At 31.4% G+C, this 21,035-nt stretch overlaps 2 protein-coding genes and 2 long non-coding RNA genes across 4 annotated transcripts; all 4 read left to right on the forward strand.

Moving 5' to 3' along the window:
* Positions 1-9,673: 9,673 nt before the first annotated feature.
* LOC147277173 (uncharacterized) lies at positions 9,674-14,376 on the forward strand. The gene is made up of 3 exons (XM_086255603.1): positions 9,674-9,902; positions 10,014-11,396; positions 11,498-14,376. The coding sequence occupies exons 1-3, from the start codon at positions 9,674-9,676 to the stop codon at positions 14,374-14,376; spliced, it is 4,491 nt and encodes a 1,496-aa protein (XP_086111729.1).
* A 124-nt stretch (positions 14,377-14,500) lies between these two features.
* Positions 14,501-17,905, forward strand: LOC147277174 (uncharacterized; the record flags this gene model as incomplete). The annotated part of the gene is made up of 2 exons (XM_086255604.1): positions 14,501-14,644; positions 17,747-17,905. Coding segments are annotated over exons 1-2 (303 nt in total), but the record flags the coding sequence as incomplete, so codon positions are not given.
* Positions 17,906-17,954: 49 nt separating this feature from the next.
* On the forward strand, positions 17,955-18,744 carry LOC147277175 (uncharacterized). The gene is made up of 3 exons (XR_015124048.1): positions 17,955-18,020; positions 18,440-18,539; positions 18,622-18,744. It is a non-coding gene; the product is annotated as an uncharacterized LOC147277175 (long non-coding RNA).
* Positions 18,745-18,844: 100 nt separating this feature from the next.
* LOC147277176 (uncharacterized) lies at positions 18,845-19,387 on the forward strand. Its single transcript, XR_015124047.1, has 3 exons — positions 18,845-18,920; positions 19,013-19,145; positions 19,253-19,387. It is a non-coding gene; the product is annotated as an uncharacterized LOC147277176 (long non-coding RNA).
* Positions 19,388-21,035: the final 1,648 nt, after the last annotated feature.

A 21,035-nucleotide genomic window follows, 5' to 3' on the forward strand; every position in this document is an offset into this window, starting at 1 on the left:
ATTCCAGACTATCTTCTCATAATCCCAGCATGCATGTCCAAGGAAAGGGATTCCACTACTAAATTAATCACTTATTATCTGGAAAACAATTAAGTTGAAAGTTTGAAACATTACTGGGTCAACACAAATGTGATTGATTCAAAGGCATGGTAATAAATGACATAACTAAGAAGAAAACGAGTAGGCTGTTGAAGTACGTTACCAAATTATTTATTAACACGATGGCTACGCGAAAGCGCGTGACACTGACACAAGTAATTAGCAGAAAACCGAAATCATACATAATTAACCCACAAAAGGGACCCACTGAAACTTCCAAGAAAATTGAATATGTACATAGTCAAAATTATTTCATCATCCAAGTAAAAAAATAATAATTATTTCATCCTCACTTCTTAATATATAGAATCGATCTGTGTATATATATAGACAGTACATACATAACATATTGTGCTTCATTAATCTTATAGAACTTAATTTCGGTGACAAGTTTGTCCATATCTACTTGGCATCAGGTTTTCAAAGGTACGTAAATTTTGCAAAATTCATGTCAAATGATCGATATTGTCTGCTTAGTGTTCTTTTTCTACCTGCATGCTGCGGAAATAATTAGAAAAATTTTACCAAAAGAATTTAAAATTTAGATCGACTCTGTGTCATTTTAAGATATGAAATTTTTTTGTGTTATTAGAAGAAATAGACTTCCGTGTTGTGTCAATATGGTCTATTTTTTCATCTTTGTTACATACACCCTCAAAAACTGATTGCATGTCATGTACAAAATGATCAACTTAAGGGTTGAAGTGGAATAATGTTTTTGACCTTTAATTTCTTTAAAAGAGATCATGTGCAGCACCTGATTTGTTTTGATTGATAGATTATATAACATAGATTATGCAAGGGGTCATATTAACACAAAATCAAAATTTATATTCTCTAATGACACAAAACACAATTCATATAAGATAAGACCCAAAGTTTAAGGCAGCCTTTGGAATTGTTATGTGGCAACAAAAAGCTGCTTTCCTTCACAATTTTAGATTAGCCACGATAAAGTGCAAGCTGCTTTTTCTCACAAAGATCATCCACTATAATTTTTCAAATTAGAGATTATGTACTTTTCAAAATTGTTGTAGATGATATTTATTGGGGATGTAGCTACCTACCGCAATTTTACATTCTATATAGTCACGTCACTTTTAAATTAAAATTTATCAAATACTCTTTACACTCATATATAATATTTTTTAAAATATACTTTACCAAACACTAAACGATTTCACTTCACAACTAATCTTTTCCTACATATCGATACCAACTAAGCCTAAATCCTTTTAATAACTTTTCCCTTATTATTCCAAAAGTGAGTTTTTGCAAGCCAATCCATTATTGAGTTTATTATCAAATGTTGTACACGATTTCAAATCTCCTCGTACAAAAGAGAGACTGAGTGCCACCACTAAATGATCATTGACAACCAACTAAATATTTGTCTATGGATATTTTTCTTTACTTTATTAAAAAATGTCTCAAGTTCAAATCCTAATTCAACAAAATCCAGAAAAATAAAAGTCGATATCCTCTACTAGTATTCATTCAAGAACAAAAAAAAAATCTTGAAGTGCATGGTCAAAATTAATCTAATAGATGAAGCTTGTTTTTTTTCTCTATTATACAGAAGGGAATTGAATTTTTACGTATATATCCTAATCAATCATACTTTTTCCATTATTTCATCCTACTTTAATAGTAGTGCTAGAGATCTCAACTTTTTTTCTCAACTTACATGACATTCATATATTGGATACTAAAAAATAAAACCTAAAAAGAAAAGAAAATGCTCTGTCTAATAAAATAATGACACATAATTAAAGTGAAAAACAAATATTGGAAAAAAAAGTTGGCCGGGACTCTTAGCATTATTGCAACTTTAATAAGTGAGTTTTTCTCATAAAAGAAACGTCATTAATGTTCTCAAGAATTATATATCCTTAAATTCGGCCAAGATTACAAGATTGGTAGCCCTTTTGTCTATTCAGTATCTTGTTGGCTGTTCTTAATTTTTGCTTATCCGGCTTCAGCCATCCATATGTTTTCATATCTAACAAATTCATGTTTTAAAAACTCCTTAAATTACTTTAAAAAAATATAAATTTAAGTTCTTACTCAAAAGAATATAGAAAACTAACTTCTCCAACAATAAGACTATTTTCCGTGCATCTCAGGAAATTTTAGATTGTCGAGCGTTCTGCAACTGTATCTATAGCGCAACTGTTTCTGTAGCTGCAGCTGCTAGCCAATTGTTTTTTTTTTTATTTGGATCTTAGAATTTGTGGAGTTGATTAGAATTTTTTATAATGTGATTATGTTTGTTTTAGAGGTTTTATTGATTTAATATTTAATTTGAGGGCTTCTTCCTACCGAGTGCTCGAAGTTGCTTTTTGTCCTGAAACGTAATAAAACAGGCAATTGTAATCCAATACTTTATAAAGGTATGTTATTTACCTACTTAATAAAATAATAAAACATTATTTTTGTAAAATTATCAACATAATTTATAAAGGTATGTTACTTACCTACTTACTTATATATATTCGTAATTTAATAATTAAATGTGTATTTACAAAAAGTCAAAGCACTAAAACCAAAACCCAATCTAATACTTGATTTAATAATTAAAAAACGTCAGATTTTATATAAGGAATAAAACACCAACTTGATCCATATATATTAATTCAATAATGCTAATTGTCCCACATTTTTTTTTCCCACATTTGTATCTCACTTGATGTGTCATTACTTTACTGGAAGGGTATTTCCTTTTTCTTTTTTAAGTTTTATTTTTTAATTTGTAGTGTCCAATGTATGAATGTCGATCATGTAAGATGGTATGAAATTGTGGTATAAAAATGTGATAAGTGTAACATTACTGATATTAATTAGACTCTGTTGCAGGTCTATTTTCAACTCGATTTGCTTCATCATGCCATATATGTAATGGCTCCTACATTTTTAAGATATATTACTCTAAAGGGTTTAAAATTTTTTTAAAAATTATTTAAAATTTGATTTGTTATTCAAAAGGATATGGACAACTGAATAATGTAATAAGAAAGACAATCTCCGCACACATGCATTAGAGAATCTATAGTTGTTGAGCACTCGGCAACTATATCTGCAGCACAACTTTAGCTGCAACTGCATCTTGATTTACAATTGCCGATAAGTTTTTTTTTTTTCTTCTTAATTTTCTACTTGAATCACTACAAGAAATCTGAACAAAGCACACCGTTTATTGGTGACACAAAATGGGGTACGTGGCAATTGGAAACTTTAGTCCCTATTGTTTAATTGTCACATCATTCTATGCTACCAATGAGGGTGGGATTTGCTCACATTTCTTGAATCTTAATACTTGTAGGCCAAGTTGATTAGGGTTGTTTATGGTGTGTTTATATTATAATAGATTTAATTATTGGTTAAATATTTAAATTTAGTGTTTTTTTTGTTGAGGATATCTAGTGTAGCTGCAATGTACATACGTTATAACTTGAGATGCAGCTACAGTTGCGCTGTAGCTACAATGTCGAGCATTCAATGTTACTTAATTTTTTTCACAATTTATAATAAAACAAGCGGTTATATTTTTAGATAATTAAATTAGTGATAGAAATTTGGAAAACTAGTCCATTTTGATTGTCCTTAAAGACTTTTAACCTTTTTTTTATTATATTTTTTTAGAAATTTGACCCTCGAGTAATACGTGCTCAAGCTTCTATTGAGTAGTGCTCGAAACCCCCTTGAGTAGTACTTGAACCCTATCGAGTAGTGCTCGAGCACTTCTCAAGGGGTTCGAGCGTTACTCGAGGGTCAAATTTTTTAAAATTAAAAAAAAATGTTAAAAGTCTTTATTTGACTTCAATTTAAATTAGTTTTCTAAATTTCTCACTTATCGTTAATTTTTTCTAACATGTGCTTAATTTATACAAATTCTTGTGTGTGCAGTAAGATCATGTCAGAAAAAGTAACTAAAAACGATGAAGAAAATTTGTCGGAGGCGCAAACAATACAGGCCGGTACACTTGCAAGCTCTGAGGGCTACAGTAGAACGTCGTCTTCTCGCAGTCGCAGGACATTAACTCATCCATTACCACCGGGCCACGGGACACCGATTATAGCAATCTTCAACAGTCCCAGTCCGCCTAATTATGAATTTCATCAACCTGATAACATACCCCAAATGCAAGAAATTCTATATATACTAAACGCGCAGATTGGCGTTACTGTTCATAGCCTGTAGCTGGAAAGGTCTGTTTGGCCCTTCAGTTTGTTTTGCTGTGTTGGTGGGGGTTGTAATATTCGGGGTAAGTTTGCCCTTTTTTCGTCTTTTCACGGTTTCGTGGTTTTTGCCCTTTTCTTTTCCGTTTTTTTACGGTTCCTGCCATTTGTTCATGGTTCTCTCACATATAAATTTTTTTTTGATCTGATTGCCACTGTGCAATTATTGAATTGGCCCTGCCCCTTTTCGTAATTCTGCCCCGTTTGCTTTTTGGTTTCTGGCTGTGAGGGAAAGGTCTATTTGGCCCTTGGGGTTTTTTTCCTCTGTTGGTGGGGGTTGTAATTTTCTGGCTAAGTTTGCCCTTTTTTCGTCTTTTCACGGTTTCGCAGTTTCTGCCCTTTGGTTTTCCATTTATTTACGATTGCTGCCATTTGACCATGGTTCTCTCGCATATTTCATCTTTTTTTATCTGATTGCCGCTCTGTAATTATCCAATTGGGCCTGCCCCTTTTGGTAATTCTGCTCCATTTGGCTTTAGCTTTCTGGGTCTGCTCGGTTTCCAAGTATGCAATTCTTTTGTAAGTGGATGAACGATGCATTCGAGAGAGGCGTTTGCTAACGAGATTTGCATTTCGTCGTCGCGCGAATGGGGTGGGTGAAGGGTTCAGACTATCATGTCGTTGATTGACGTTGGAGGTAAGGTGTGCCACAAGTTTTTAAAAGAAATTTCTTCTTTTAAAAAAAAAAAAAAGCGGTGATTGATAATTAAGAGATGTTGCAGGCTCTGCATCCGAGGAGATAATCACTGTTTCATCCTGATCTGGCGTTGCGATCATCGTTGATTTGTGTTTGCCATTGCGATGGGTGAATCTGTCCGTCCGCTGGTTCTTCAACAGATAAGTCTAATTTTCATTACAGTGGTTCTGTTTTATTTATGTCCTTCTGTTTCCTTGCTCTCTGTATTTCTTCTGGGTTAATGTGATTACTTCTCAGGGGTTTGTGAGTTTTCGATTGTCTTGGGTAATTCTCTTTTTAACTGATTTTGTTTGTGCTGCATGATTGTTTGTTATGAGTTTTTGTTTATCTTCCAAATTGATGTTATTGCTATGCAGTTATATCGATGGAGTTGAGTGCTATGACTCATTGTCTGATTTATTTTGCTTTTGTTCTTCTATCACTTTATTTTTATCTAAACCTCCAGATACATACCTTTTGTTCATATGGGAATTTGATGGCCCATGTAATGCGCCATCATCTTATTTATGTTTTATGAATGTATACTGAATGTATACGGGTTAAGGGGTTGAAGAGATGAAGTGAAGTAAATGCATATACTTTATTTCATCCACATCATAAACGCTTCTCTTCATATATGTATTTAGTCTATTTGATTTCCTTGATTATCTTTGACTATATTTTTAGAAATTTACAAGTGTTTTCTTTTATCTTCATTATTTATCATTTGTTTTGTTTTATCTTCATTTTTTATTATTTTGAATGATCATTTCTTTTATAAAATGTCATTGTTCATTGTTCATGATTTTCTTGGTTCTATACGTTTTTTTTTCTTTCTATTCCTCCTGTGGTTCATTCATTTTAATTTGTTCTTATTGTTTAATCCATTTCTATGAGAGTCATTTAGTGTGTTTCGGCTTTTATCATAGGTGTATTATTATTTTTTCTTTTCGCTGGAACTTATTGACAAACCTTTACATGAAAAATTCTTACTCTGGAGGTTGTGTCTCTTTTGGTTCATCAGTACAGTAAATCTTTTCGCACACAATATATGGCACCCAGGCAATATCTTCGCTATCAAATTCACTTTCTTAGTTTTGTGCTGCTTTACATATCCAGTGATAATTTACAACTGCCTTTTGGGTCATGCTACTGGCGTGTGTGTGTATTTTATTATGTTTATACTTCTCCTAATATATCTTTTACTTTTGTCTAGGGACATAATATACCAATTGTTCATACAGTAATTAAGGTGAGAATGAATGAGTTACTTTTTTCTCTTCTTTTTCCAGTATCATTATTAGAGACAACCAATGGTTTATCTATTTTCCAAACTATTCCCATTTATGGGTCTATTTTCATTCTTATATCTGCGCACAAGTGAACATTTGACCAAAAGGGTGTCCCCTGTATGACATCATATCACTTCCCCACATCTTAGTTTATATTGTATTTAATGTTCATGGTCATTTTGTAGTACGTTCATCAGTGCAGAGATATTGGAGAGGTTTGTATCATCACAAAAGGTACTTTCTTTTTATCTACATAGATAGATTAAACCATTTTAATTGGTGTGTTCCTATCAATTGTTCTCAATAAATTCTTTCCACTTCAATCATTCTTATATATAAAAAAAGAAACAAGGTCAAAGAAAACAAAAGTCTTGCACTCATTGCATGATTGCATAGTAATACCTGATTAATTTATATTCGTGTGTTTCAATAATTTAGGTTTCCTTCATTTTTAATAATGTATATTTATAATGACATAACTTCAGCTACAACTCAACCTTCATAGAAGCTAGCAATTAATTTTAACAGTCATAAACCCATTTGACTAGATATCTTCATTGTTATCAAATGCATGTACAATCAACTATTGTAAACCAGCCCTGGATTAGTTTGTGTGTGATGTTAAGTGCATCAACTACCTAACACATACATAACCAATTTTCATGGTTTAACAAGATCAATCATATCTTCATAGTATTATTATTTCACAGTTAACATACTTGAAGAGTTCCATGCTTACGTTTTCCTTCAAATAAAGACAATGCCATGGAAGCTAACAATCACATTTCTATCCTTAAATATGAAATCCTTAAGTATAAACAAATGCTTATTAAGCAATTTGAATAAACCAAAACAAATTAGTTTGGAGTTCTGCTCAAAATTATTTTTTGGAGCTGGAATTCAATTACTATTTTTGAGACATTTATGTTAATTTATTTGGTTTCAAATTTATCCTAAAAAAAAAGTTAAAACTATCATTCAATGGCTTTTTGTTGGCATTCACGATTGGCATTAATTTTTTTGGTCGCTGCAGCTTTGGTTAGATTCATTCAATCTTTAATCACTGTATACATTTTATTGACTTTTTTTTTCAGATGAGTATTCAATTTTTTCAAAGTTTGTTGATTGAGCTTTTATCAATTGTGACATAGGTTCTCTTGATTTTCTAATTTGGAAAATAGAATTTGATAGTTTCTTTTTATATTGTTATGGTTTGAATTTTTTAATTTATTTGGTGCTATTATGTTTCATAGGTACTATTGTCGTGCTTTTGCAGCCGTCACCATTGAACTCAAGTTTAAGGAATTCTGTTAGGCGAGAGGTTGGTTTCTATTCAATACTTTTTAAAGATGTACATGCACATTCATCTGTAAAACAATTCAATGAATCACCCTTAGTATTGGTTGATGTGTTATTTCACTCTAAGAAATTAATCTATGATTATGTATTGACTTAACTTCTGTTACCTTATGCATATATATGGTTGTATGAACTGGGTTTTTAGCATGCCTCTATGTTTTTGCTGACATTTAGGAGGTGTACATCATTTTCTACTCCATCGTACTATAAAATCATAAATAAATGCCTGCGTGTTATTGCAGATCTCGAAAATGTTTAAAATGTGCAAGAGGCCATTTATTTTGTACACAGCCTATAAATAACGTTGTCATTACTGTAAAATTCTTTTGAAAATATCGGTTTTAACACTTTTACTATATACTGATATATAGACCAAGGTATTTAATTTGGCGCTCCAAATTTCAATTGCTTCAATCCATTTTCAATTCCAGGTTATATGTAAGGCTGCTTTTGAAAGTACATAAATCAGTTAATCAGATAACTATGTATGTCAGGCAGCAACCCAAAATTTTATGAATCCATTATATATTATTTCTGCTTTTACCAAGTTTCTTTCTAAAGAATAAAGTTAATAAACACATAAATATATTGTATTTCTTAAATCGTTGATCACATAAGCAAGAATAACATTGTTTGATGGTGGATATTCTCTGCATTATAGATATAACTACAAATTTCAATTAGTTTGATCCCTTGAAGCGTTGGTTATAAGTATATATGCTCCGTCTTCGAAGTAGGCAAACAAATATCTTATTGTTAGAAAACATTTGTTCAAATTGTTTACCAATCTATTTAATTTTTTTAGGCAGCAGGTCAATTTATATTAAATATGTTTCAATTGTTTGGTGAATTTTTTATTTCATCAAAATGTAAAAGATCAGTATGATGGTTCTTAATTCTTTGTACTAATATTGTGAGTGTGTTTTTAAAATATTAATTTTACAATTTTAACTAAAAGGATAATTTATTCTGTGGATGTTGTTGTGTTTACAGTGCAAAGGATGTGGTGAGATTGTTTTCTTGGTGTTTCTAACTCTATCAAGCAATAGGTGAGTTTTTATTAAATATCTTTCAATTCCTCATTTTCAATTCCAGTGTTCAGTGAGCTTCAAAAAAACAAAAAAATGAACTTACTAATTTTCATGAACATTGCTAATATGAACAAATATAAATTAGTATCATGTGAGTCACTGAAATTTAAAAGTCAATACGCAAATGTCTTGCATCAAATTTCATCACTCTATCACACTTTTTTCATGCATGCATGTGAAAGTCCTCCCAAAATTTTTCATTAATCTCAATGTCATCGTAAGGTCTTTGTTTCATGTCAAACGTTTGTCTGAACCAGTGTTTCCAAAGTCCAAACTCCTCATATTCTCTGTCCATTGTCACAAAAACTTTTTTTTACTTGCTCATTTAAACATTTATACAACCTGTTCTTTGCAAATATCAATTTAATTTATGGCATAAAAAAAATACCAATGATCAAACTGAGTATCAAATAATTTAACAATAAGAAATTATCATTTATAAAAAAAAAAATTCACTCTTAAAGTTGTCAAATTTCTGCTTTGTAGGAATTCCTTTCCTGCTTTTCTTACAGTTCTGCGCATTAAGCAAAAGGTAAGTATCTGTTTAATCTTTTTTCTAAATATTTTATTTGCAGTATCATTACAGTGTGCATCTCTTATTTTTACAAGTAATGTATAATTTACAGATGCTGTTATATATTCATACATTTTTTTTTTCCAGCCATCAATCTACTGCTTCCAAAATTTTTTTGAATGCAATGCTTAAAAAGCCTAGGGTGCGTGATAGAACTTTAATGATAGAACAAAGCCATAGTTCCAATATATCAAGTAGCATTGAAATAGCTAGCAAACAAGTATGTGATACTGATTGTAGCAGTGCCTATAAAAAAAAACAAATAACTCAGAATAAAAGACAAAAAACTGCTGATACTGGATTGTCTAGCTATGTAAATGCACTTGAAACAAGCACATATCAAATGCTTCTAGATCAAGTGGATTCTGATTCTAATGCTTTCATCTCTGATGAAAGTCATTTCGATTCTGGTACTGGAGTTTCCAGTTCCTCAATCATTTCTGATTCTCATGTTTTAGTCTCTAATCAAAGTCACTTTGATTTGGCTATTGGAGCTTCGATTTCCATACCTATTGAAGATAGTTCAAATCACATGAATAGGGGTCAGGCACATTATCATAAGCAGAGACAAAGTATGTTTTCTTTTTTGTTCGAATTTTCTTTCCGATTTCAAGATTGTTGATATATTAGTCATAGTTTATAATTCTGATTTTCCCCTCTTTTCTCTGTGTCATTTTTTTTAGGCACTGTTCACGAATATGTTGATTTTGGAGATAAGAATTATAAATGCATTTATTGCAATGCACTATTTTGGTTAAATGAATCTATTCTAAGAAAATCTAAAAAGAATGAGCCTCTATTCACTCTTTGTTGTCAAGAAGGAAAGGTCAAACTTCCAATTGTCAAGCCAACACCCCCTTTTTTAGACACTTTACTTAATCCTGCTAAAGGGCAGTCAAGCTTGGCATTTAGGGAGAACATTAGAGCATATAATTCTATGTTTGCATTCACTTCAATGGGAGCCAAAGTTGATAGTTCCATTAACAATAGACCAGGCCCTTACATCTTTAAAATTAGTGGTCAAGTTCATCATCTAATCGGTTCATTAGTACCACCTGAAGGAGAATGTCCAAAATTTGCCCAACTTTATGTTTATGATACAAATAATGAAGTAATTAATCGCCTTAGTGCTGTTAACCGTCTTCAAACTAATCAAAAGTTGGATGACAATATTGTTAAAAATCTCATCAGGATGTTTGACGAATCAAATGAATTGGTTAAATTTTTCCGCACAATGAGGGACAAATTTGAAGAAAACTGTCTTTCTAATGTCAGAATCAAATTGTTAGCTAGGCAGCCAAATGACACCAAACAATATGAACAGCCAACATGTGATGAAATTGGTGGTCTAATTGTGGGAGATATAGGACTTTTTGATTCAAATAGAGATATAATAATTGAATTGCAAGGTGGAGAATTGAAGAGGATAACAAAATTACACCCAAAATTCATGTCTTTACAATATCCTATTCTCTTTCCCTACGGTGAAGATGGTTATAGGCCTGACATGAAATGGAATAATATCTTGAAAAATCATCAAATGAAAAGAGGTAGAGTGCCTATGAGAGCTTTTATCGCTTATCAAATTCAAGAAAGAGAACTTGAGTTCAGTACATTGTTAAAGGGTGGAAGATTATTTCAACAATTTTTGGTAGATGCTTATGCAACACTTGAGGAAGACAGATTAGATTATATTCGAAAAAACCAAAAAGTTTTGAGAAGTGAGATATTTAAAGGCATTTATGATGCTGTTTCAAAAGGTGATAAAAATGCAAATGATATAGGTCAAAAAATAATATTGCCAAGTTCATATACTGGAAGTCCTAGAAACATGATAAATAACTACCAAGATGCTATGGCAATTTGTAGAAAATATGGAAATCCTGACCTATTCATTACATTTACTTGCAATGTAAAATGGCCTGAAATTGTTAGAGAATTGGATAGAAAGCCTGGCTACAAACCAGAAGATAGACCTGATATTATTTCCAGGGTGTTCAAAATGAAACTAAGTGATATGATTAATTATATCAAATCAGGTAAACCTTTCGGAGACACTGTGGCAGGTACAATTTACAAACCTAGGAAGCTTCTTTTAATTAGTTATTTGGTTTTTCATGATAATCAAACTAATTACACTTATATTTTTTGAAATTATTGCAAACAGAAATCTGCGCAATTGAGTTTCAGAAAAGAGGATTGCCTCACTCTCATTTGTTAGTTTGGTTAGAACAGCAATATAAGTGCACTTTGCCAGTAGATTTAAATAGCATAATTTCTGCCGAAATACCGGATAAAACTGTGCATCCAACTCTTTACAATATTGTGAATCAATTTATGATTCATGGTCCCTGTGGAGAATTGAATTTTGAATCTCCTTGCATGCGAGGAGGTAAATGTTCCAAGTTTTTCCCAAAGCAGTATAAGAGCGAAACAGTTTTGGAGACAGATGGCTTTCCTGTGTATAGGCGTCGTGAAAATCCAAACAAATTTGTTTTAAAAAATGGAATTAAAATTGACAACAGATTTGTGGTTCCTTATAACTCAGAATTATTATTAAGGTACAATGCTCATATCAATGTTGAATCATGTTGTCAATCAATGCTCATAAAGTATCTTTTTAAGTATATAAGCAAGGGTTCAGATAGAGCTAGAGTTGTTCCTGAAAATAAACCAGAAGATGAAATCCTAGCCTATCTAAATTGTAGGTACATATCTCCGTATGAAGCTGTTTGGAGATTGTTTCAATACCCTATTCATCTTAGGGAACCTGCTGTCGAGCGATTGCCAATACATTTGCCTTTAGAGCAAAATGTTGTTTTTAGCGCTGATCAATCACTTGAGTCCGTAGTTAATCGAGAAAGTGTTCAAATGACAATGCTTACAAGTTGGTTTGAAGCAAATAAAAATTATCCTCAAGCACGAAATGTATGTTATGCAGAATTCCCTTCAAAATTTGTGTGGGATTCTCGCAATAAAATTTGGAAACCTAGGCAAAGAGGAACATCTTTAGGTAGAATTGCTTATGTTCATCCTGCATCTGGTGAATTGTATTATCTAAGGATGCTTTTGAATTTGCAAAAAGGTGCCTTAAACTTCAATGATATCAAAACTGTTAACGGCATTCAACATTTGTCATATCAATCTGCATGCCAATCTTTAGGTTTATTAGGTGATGACAAAGAATGGCTTCAAGCCTTAGGAGATGTTATTAGTACAGCATCATGCTCTGAATTAAGACAGCTATTTGTTACAATCATTTTGTTTTGTGATGTGGCCAATCCTAAACTACTTTTGGATACTCATTGGCAAAGTATGTCTGAGGATATTTTGTACAAAGTTAGAAAAACTTTTGACATGCCAAATCTAATTGTGCCACAGTGTGAGCTCAAAAATTCTCTTTTGTATGAATTAGAACAGCTTTTTAATGCATCATCTAGCTCTTTAAAAAATCATAATCTTCCACTGCCTGATGAAAATAAGATGTTAGAAATAAAAAATAAACTTTTGAGAGAAGAGCTAAATTACAATATTCATGAATTACAAAGTGAATGCTTGAGCTTAATCTCACAACTAAACACAGAACAAAGAAATATCTACGATTCTGTCATAGCTGCTGTGAATGAAAAAAAACCAGGCTTATTTTTTGTTTATGGACATGGAGGAACTGGCAAAACTTTTTTGTGGCACACAATTATAACCAAGCTTAGATCTGAGAGCAAAATTGTTTTGGCTGTTGCATCATCAGGAATAGCATCTTTATTATTACCGGGAGGTAGAACAGCCCATTCTAGATTTAAAATTCCATTGAATGTTACAGATTCTTCTATATGCCAAATCAAAAAAGGAACACATCTTGCCAAATTAATTCAAAAAGCTGATTTAATTATTTGGGATGAAGCACCGATGAATCATAGATATTGTTTTGAGGCATTAGACAAATCATTGTGTGATATCTTATCAGAAATACATGATTCATGTGATGCCAAACCATTTGGTGGAAAACCTGTTTTACTAGGAGGTGATTTTAGACAAATCTTGCCAGTAATTCCAGGGGGAACAAGAGAGGAAATAGTGGATGCCTGTTTTAATAACTCTTATTTATGGCCTTACTTTAAAATATTTTTTTTGAAGCAAAATATGAGATTATTAAAAAAAGATTTGGACATTAATGAAAAGCAAACAATAGCAGATTTTGCCAGCTGGATTCTTAAAATTGGAGATGGTCAAATTAATGATATGGATGATTTAAATGATGAAGAAGCATCTTGGATAGAAATTCCTGAAGATTTGCTCATTCAGCCATCTAAAAATCCCATTCATTCAATCTTCTTGGCTGCATACCCAAATTTTGACAACAATTTTGAAAACATTGCTTATCTAAGAGAACGAGCCATCATTACTCCTAGAAATTCAACAGTTACAGAAATAAACAATTTTGTCATTAATTTAGTACCTGGAACTCATCGAACTTATATGAGTTCAGATTCTTTATGCTCTTCATCTAGCAATTTTGAAAATCTTAGTCTGATATATCCTGTAGAATTTCTTAACCAACTTGAATTTAGTGGTCTGCCTCCACACATTTTGATATTAAAAGTAGGTATGCCTATCATGTTGTTAAGAAATTTAAATCAATCCTCAGGCCTTTGTAATGGAACAAGATTAGTTATTACTCAAATGCTTGACAAGGCCATTGAAGCAAAAATTGTCACTGGCAATAACATTGGCCACAAAGTATTCATACCTAGAATTATTCTTTCTGCCACCGAAAAAAAATGGCCTTTCATTTTTAAAAGGCGTCAGTTTCCAATCAGGTCATGTTATGCAATGACAATAAATAAAAGTCAAGGACAATCTCTTAAAACAGTTGGTTTGTATCTTCCAGAATCTGTGTTCACTCATGGGCAACTCTATGTTGCATTATCTAGAGTTACATCTAGGCAAGGACTGAAAATCATGATAGAAAATAATGGAGAAGCACCAAATAAATTTGCTAAAAACATAGTGTACAAAGATATTCTCCAGCCTTTCTTAACAGGTTAAATACACTGTGGACATGTTATAAAAGAATGTCATTTTATTCATGCATATTTGCTATTACAAACATTTCATTGTTTTGTTTTTTTTCTCAGTCACATTTATCTTATGTTTGCAGTTCTGCAGCACAATGAGCTTGGTTCCAATCCGCAATCTGATACCCTTTGAAGACAATAAGAAAATCAGGGTCCGCATTTGCAGGCTTTGGAGGCCAAGGGCATATGGATCTAATGACCAGTTTGCTGGCTTGCACTGCGTGTTGGTAGATTCGATTGTAAGAAAATTCTTTTCTTATACTAATTTATTCATATTGTCCTTAATTTTCAAATACATAAATTTATAATCATTAATATCTGCTATATATTGCATTCACCATCCTTTAATCAATATTTACTTTTCATTTCTGTAAATTATAAGTGTTTATTATCCATGCATGGTATCAATTGTCTATGTTATTCATTTTCTTTATCAATTGTCTATGTTATTCATTTTCTTTCTATTTCACTTTCATTAATGACATTCAGTTCAACTTTTCTTTTTCTACATTATCATACCAAACCTACCTTAGCATTTTACTTACAATTGTGTTTCATTCAATTTATGTTTTTTTATCAACTTACCTAATATTACAAAACATAAATCAATGATCTATCTAGCTGTGATAACATATAATAAAAATACACCAACTATAGTAAAATGGTCTCACAAAAATTTAACCACCCAAAGATGCTATTCACAATCTATCTATCATACTTAGCTGATTAATCTAATCCATACTAAATTTGCTGAAATCAGTCAAATTAATCTTCTTATATCAATTTTTGTCTCATGTCTGCAAAACCATAATCAAATTTCGTTAACATCTATAACCAACTTATTTGCATTGTTTCATATAGCCTAACCCATCGCATACATCTATCAAACAAATTCTATTACTTATTAATCATATCCTTACTATTAATTTGGCTCATATATATATGTATATACATATATATATTAACTCAAACATTTCAGCAATCATAACTGTAAATGTATAATACTGCCTGACAATAATGCAACTTCCACATCACAATCCAATCACTAACTGAATGAAAATTACTTTTCCAAATTTTAACTCTTACCATAACAATTCTACACGAAAATAAGTCATCTCAACTAGACCCAACTAAAGCACCTTATGAAAAACGAGACCTAGATAATATTCTAAATACTTTTCTGCCGCACACACGCTATCAACTAAACCCAACAAAACTACATTTCGCTTTTTCACTTCCTTATTAGTTAGTCCACAACTAAACTACAATTCACTTTTTCACTTGCTTATTATCTACAATACTATCAAATTTTCGAAATCATCTATGAGTACAAGAAGTATACTTTTTATTCACTTCGTTACAATTCAGTACAAATCTACCCATAACACAAAAAGATTCATATGATAAGATTACTTACTACTCCATTTATTTAGTGCATTGTCAATCTACATTCCCACAGACAGTTTTGCTATTGCATGCCCCTCATTTATTTAAAACTGCTCCCCTGTGCCAAAATGACCCATGAATAACCAAATAAAAAAAATTAACAATTTATAAATTGATGACACAGCAATTTTCTACCTTCATTACCATACAATCTCCTGATTGGCAGCATCAACTGTGCAATCTACAAATTAATTATATTGTATATTTATACAAATAAACAGATTAGAACTTTCATATAAATGTAATACACTTACTACACATTTTATAGACTTTTAGAACATTTCTTAACCTTTGTATGTATCTCTACATTCTAAACACTTCATACATCCACATTTATCCAATTACATCAGTCCACCTTTTTATACCTTTTATTCCAATCAGCACTTGCGCTTATTTTTTAAAACCTTACTCCATTACGCTTCTTTTTTAAAACCTTACTCCATATTTCATAGCTCTTTTATTCCATAATCATATTAAACCTACCATCAATTAATTAAAAAAATCCCTTATAATTAAACTTCGTAAATTACTAACAATTTCGAGCATCTTAACAATTTCAATATCCTAACACTAGCAAATTATCTTTCTATACATTGTTCACAAATTCTCAGCTTAACTTCATTCCTCTTTTCAAATTACATTGCATTCCTTAAATTCCTGATCATTTAAATCAATTATGATAAGCTCTTATAAACAACTCGCACTTAAAATAATATCCATTTCAATACATTCAATATCTTCAGTTTATACTGCAAGTATAAAACATGAACTATCATCCACAGCCATTTAAAGAGTAAACCAATCACAAACAAATCCAAAATTCAATTGGTTTCCTTCTCTAATTAATTTGTGTTTTTAAACATTTGTTTTTTTCTTTTATTTTTTTGGTAAACCTTACAACATGACCATACTTATTGATCATTCTAAATTTTTTCCACTAATTTTCTCTAACACATTTAAAAAATTTATTGTCCAATAATAATTTTCGTTTATGATCATTTTAACTCTGATGCTTATGTGATTTACTTTATTTGCTCACCAACCCTATCTTTTTTGATTAAAACATAGTACTCTTAATCCGTAACTCCCATTTTAAATTCCAACATCTATCCTAATATCTTCTCAACTCTATACTTAACATACTCTCTAATCCAATATACTCATGTGCACAGCAAAATATTTAATTTCACACTACAAATTTCAATTAGTTCAATCCCTTCAAAACTTGGTTATATCTAACACTGCTCTTAAAAATAGCCAAACCAATCAAATAACCATATATCTCAGGCCCTCAGATATTTAAGAACCCAAAATTTTATATATCCATTACATATTATGAGTTATATATGTTATATGATTATGTGGCAGTTAACAAACATTCTAGGTATTATGAGTTAAGGATATTACATATTATGAGTTATATATCCATTACATATTATAAGTTATATATCCATTACATATTATGAATTATATGTCTTATATGGTTATGTGATTAGGTATTTAAGAAACATAATATGCTATGTGTTTATCAACTTTGTTGTTTAGGATATATATGTGTTATATCCTCAGGTATTGTTGTTGATTAGGTATCCTTAACTGAATTCTCCAACGTAAAATGGACCTACAATCCTCTCAAGCATGACTTTAAGTCTCTTAAAATACAGACTGCACTTTCTGCTTTTCTTTTTTTTTTATGCTCAATCCTACTCTACAAAAGTCATTCCACTTTTTGCCTTCTTATATACCTTATAATTTAACTATGTATCTATTCTCAACAATTTTCCAGACCAAGCTTACTTTTGTTCATTCATTATTATGAATATTTTAACTTTTCTTTCCATGTATTCATTATTAAATTATTTTTTTCCCAACCATTTTTGTCTCTCACCATCAAGGGAGATGCAATCCAAGCAACAATTAAAGAGATAGATTATGATATTGTTGGTCCAAAAATTGAGGCTGGGTGTGTTTATGAGATTTCTCATTTCCATACTGTCAACAATCGATCATCTTACAAGATTGTACCTCACGTTGCAATGCTCATCTTCAATGAGAGAACAAATTTCAAAAAATTAACAGCCATTCACCCAGCCATCCCAACCCATCGTTTCCACCTCCTTGACTACAGTCAACTTCCATCACGGATCAATGTCCATACACTTCTTACAGGTAATCATGACACTTAATGTCATAGTTTTGGTTACAAATTTACTTAAGTTGAATTTGCTAATTCTCAGTTGCATTATTTGCTTCAAGATACAATAAATTATTTAACTTTGCTCACTTTGTAATGCCATCAAATACAAAATTATGTCCTGTCATTTGATTCTGCTACCTATTTTACAAACATATCAATTAATTATTTGCTTTTATGTTTTTTTCCAACTATCAAAATGCAAATTATCATTTAATTATGAATTCTTCCTAATAGTAACATAATAAATGCATGGCAAACTGTCAAATCAGTTCTCCTAGGTTTAAATTTTCACACTGGTGAAAAATCATTTGAATTTAAAGATCTTTCAAATATCATTTATCCAATTTCAAATCATTCAAACTGTTGAACATCTCATGCCAATGATTACCAGATTTAATGGGACGGATAATTGCTATCCAACCTTTGGAACACATGATGGTTGACAACGCAAGGATTGAGAACAAGTGTGAAATTCACATAGAGAATATGAGGTAAATTCTTAAAAACTGTCTATCAACTTTCAAATTTTTCATATTAATGCTTACACATGCTGTTTTATCTCTATTACTGTAGAAGAAATGAGATCAGAGTTACACTATGGAGTGATGCTGCCAAAGACTTTGATCATGAAGCTGTACAACAATTACCACCGCCAGTGTTCGTTGTTTTCACCAGTTTAAAAGTCAAGGAATACCAGAGTAAATAAGCAATTGTTTTATCCTTTTTCCTATTCAATTTATTTATAATCTTATAGTAAATATGATAAGTTCACCCTCTTATAAACATGTAGAAAAACCAGTTCTGAGCAGCACCAATGCCACTGCAATCTTCCTCAATCCAGAGATACCAGAAATTGATTCATATAAATTAGCGTATGATTCTCACACTTTTTCACTATACAAACGTTACTTTTTTTTCCTTTTAATTAACAATTTTCATTCCTTTTTAAATATGAAACTTGCAGTTTTCGTGGTTTTGCAATGCCTATCAACATCTTACCACCTTCCACAGCCCCACGACTACCTCCTCAGCAGCTAGAAACTACTGACAGATTAACTGTCAAGGCTTTGAATCGTCTTGATCCACAACTTTGCAAGGTAAACACTTATTTACAAAATACATTTAACAATTTTCATTAACTTTATTTTCCTTTCTGATCTAAATTATCTTTAACTCTTATTCTTTATCTCTAAATCTAATGCAGGATAAGATTCTTACCTGTAGAGCTACAATCACGCGTTTTGACACGCATGCTGGATGGTGGTATAAAGCTTGCCCAAGTTGCTTCAAACAACTAAGAATCACTGCCCAAAATGACAAACTCATCTGCCCGAAGCACAGTGCAATCAATCCAATCCCTTGGTATAATTAACAGCTATTAACGTGGAAATTTCTTTACATGATTTATACTAATTTCAACAATTATACTTGATTGATGCAACATCTAACAAATTGAAATTACAGGTTCAAAGTAAGCTTTGTAATTGCAGACCAAACTGATGTGGCCAATGTGATTGTGATTGGAAAACAAGCAGAACAATTATTCCGGGTTTCATGCTACAATCTGGTTGTTGAAAGTGGTTTCGTTGATCAAAACCAATTTCCAGAGGCGCTGCTTCGCGTGAGAGGAAAGGCAAAAAATTTTCAGCTTCGATTTGGAACCCTGAAAAGTGATTTGAATAGGAATGATCTCCTTATACATGCTGTGTTTGATGAAGAACCCCTTCTGATTGAATCATCATCAACTCCACCTGCTGAGCAAGTACCCATTCCAAAAGAAAATCCATTACCTGAAAAATTGCTTCTCCATAGCCCATCACCTTCTGCTAAAATAGCTCCAGTTACACCCACTCCCAGCTCATCCACCAATTTGAGGAAAAAAACCATATCAAAAGCCAACCTCACAGTCAGAAGAGCTCTTTTCAGCGCTATCAAAAAACAAAGGAAAAAATACCAAAGGTAATTCCTCTTCCAATAATTTACATTTTTTTGTATTCTTACTCTTTACCTATAACTTACACACAAGCTCTAATACTTATTAACAGCTTTTCATTTTTGTTTTGCCTTGCATCTCATTAAGTGTTAGTGAAACTGAAGAAAAAGCTGAAGAAAGTGATGCTCCAAATCCTCCAGAACAATCTGATTCAACTTTCGACGATATTCCACTCAAGCAATTGAGGACTAAACCAGCAGCAAAGAAAGCTAAAATCAGGTTTGTTTTTCCCTACACAATGCTACACACTCTTGAATATATCCCCCTGCTATTTATAATTCATAATTTATTCAACTCCAATTAAATTATCTCATTTCTAATTTTTATTCATTACATTAGAACCAACCTAATTCAAAACCAACATAAATTTTGCTTCATTCACAGTATTCTTCAACTCAACCATCTTAAACAAACATAGAAAAAATATTAGAAATAAAAGAAACTACAAGTTTTAACACTGTGTATGTGTATCTATCTTTTGTAAACCATTTTCGCTGATTTCACAATTCCAAACATTTATAATCTCCTCAATATATATAACAAAGAAATTGTTCAAATCAGCTTACAAGTAATATACCAATATAGGAAACAATTCTAAAATTTCTTTCCCTTTAAACCATCTCTTTTCCATGTTTCTTTAAAATAGTTTAGCTGCTATATAAAATAATATAATTATCAAATAACTAAATCTATGCCAAAATATATTGGATAACATCAAACACACAACATACCTTCTCCCAACTATCTACTTTAGATGAAACATTGCACAATTTCTTTTGTTAACTAACTGCTTTAATAATACTGCTTACAATCATTCATTTATCTTTGACGCTTATTTACTTTATCATTAGTTTCCAAAGATCAATTCTTAATCTATTATGCGAAAACAAACTATATACTCTGCTGGACAAATTATTTTTAGGCCAACATTGTTTTCAGAAAAAAGCATATACTCCACATTATTTTCACATCCACAATTCATTCAAACCATTCA

This window comes from Dryas octopetala, chromosome 8 (genome assembly GCF_963921425.1).
Source record: "Dryas octopetala chromosome 8, drDryOcto1.1, whole genome shotgun sequence".
Lineage (NCBI taxonomy): Eukaryota > Viridiplantae > Streptophyta > Magnoliopsida > Rosales > Rosaceae > Dryas > Dryas octopetala.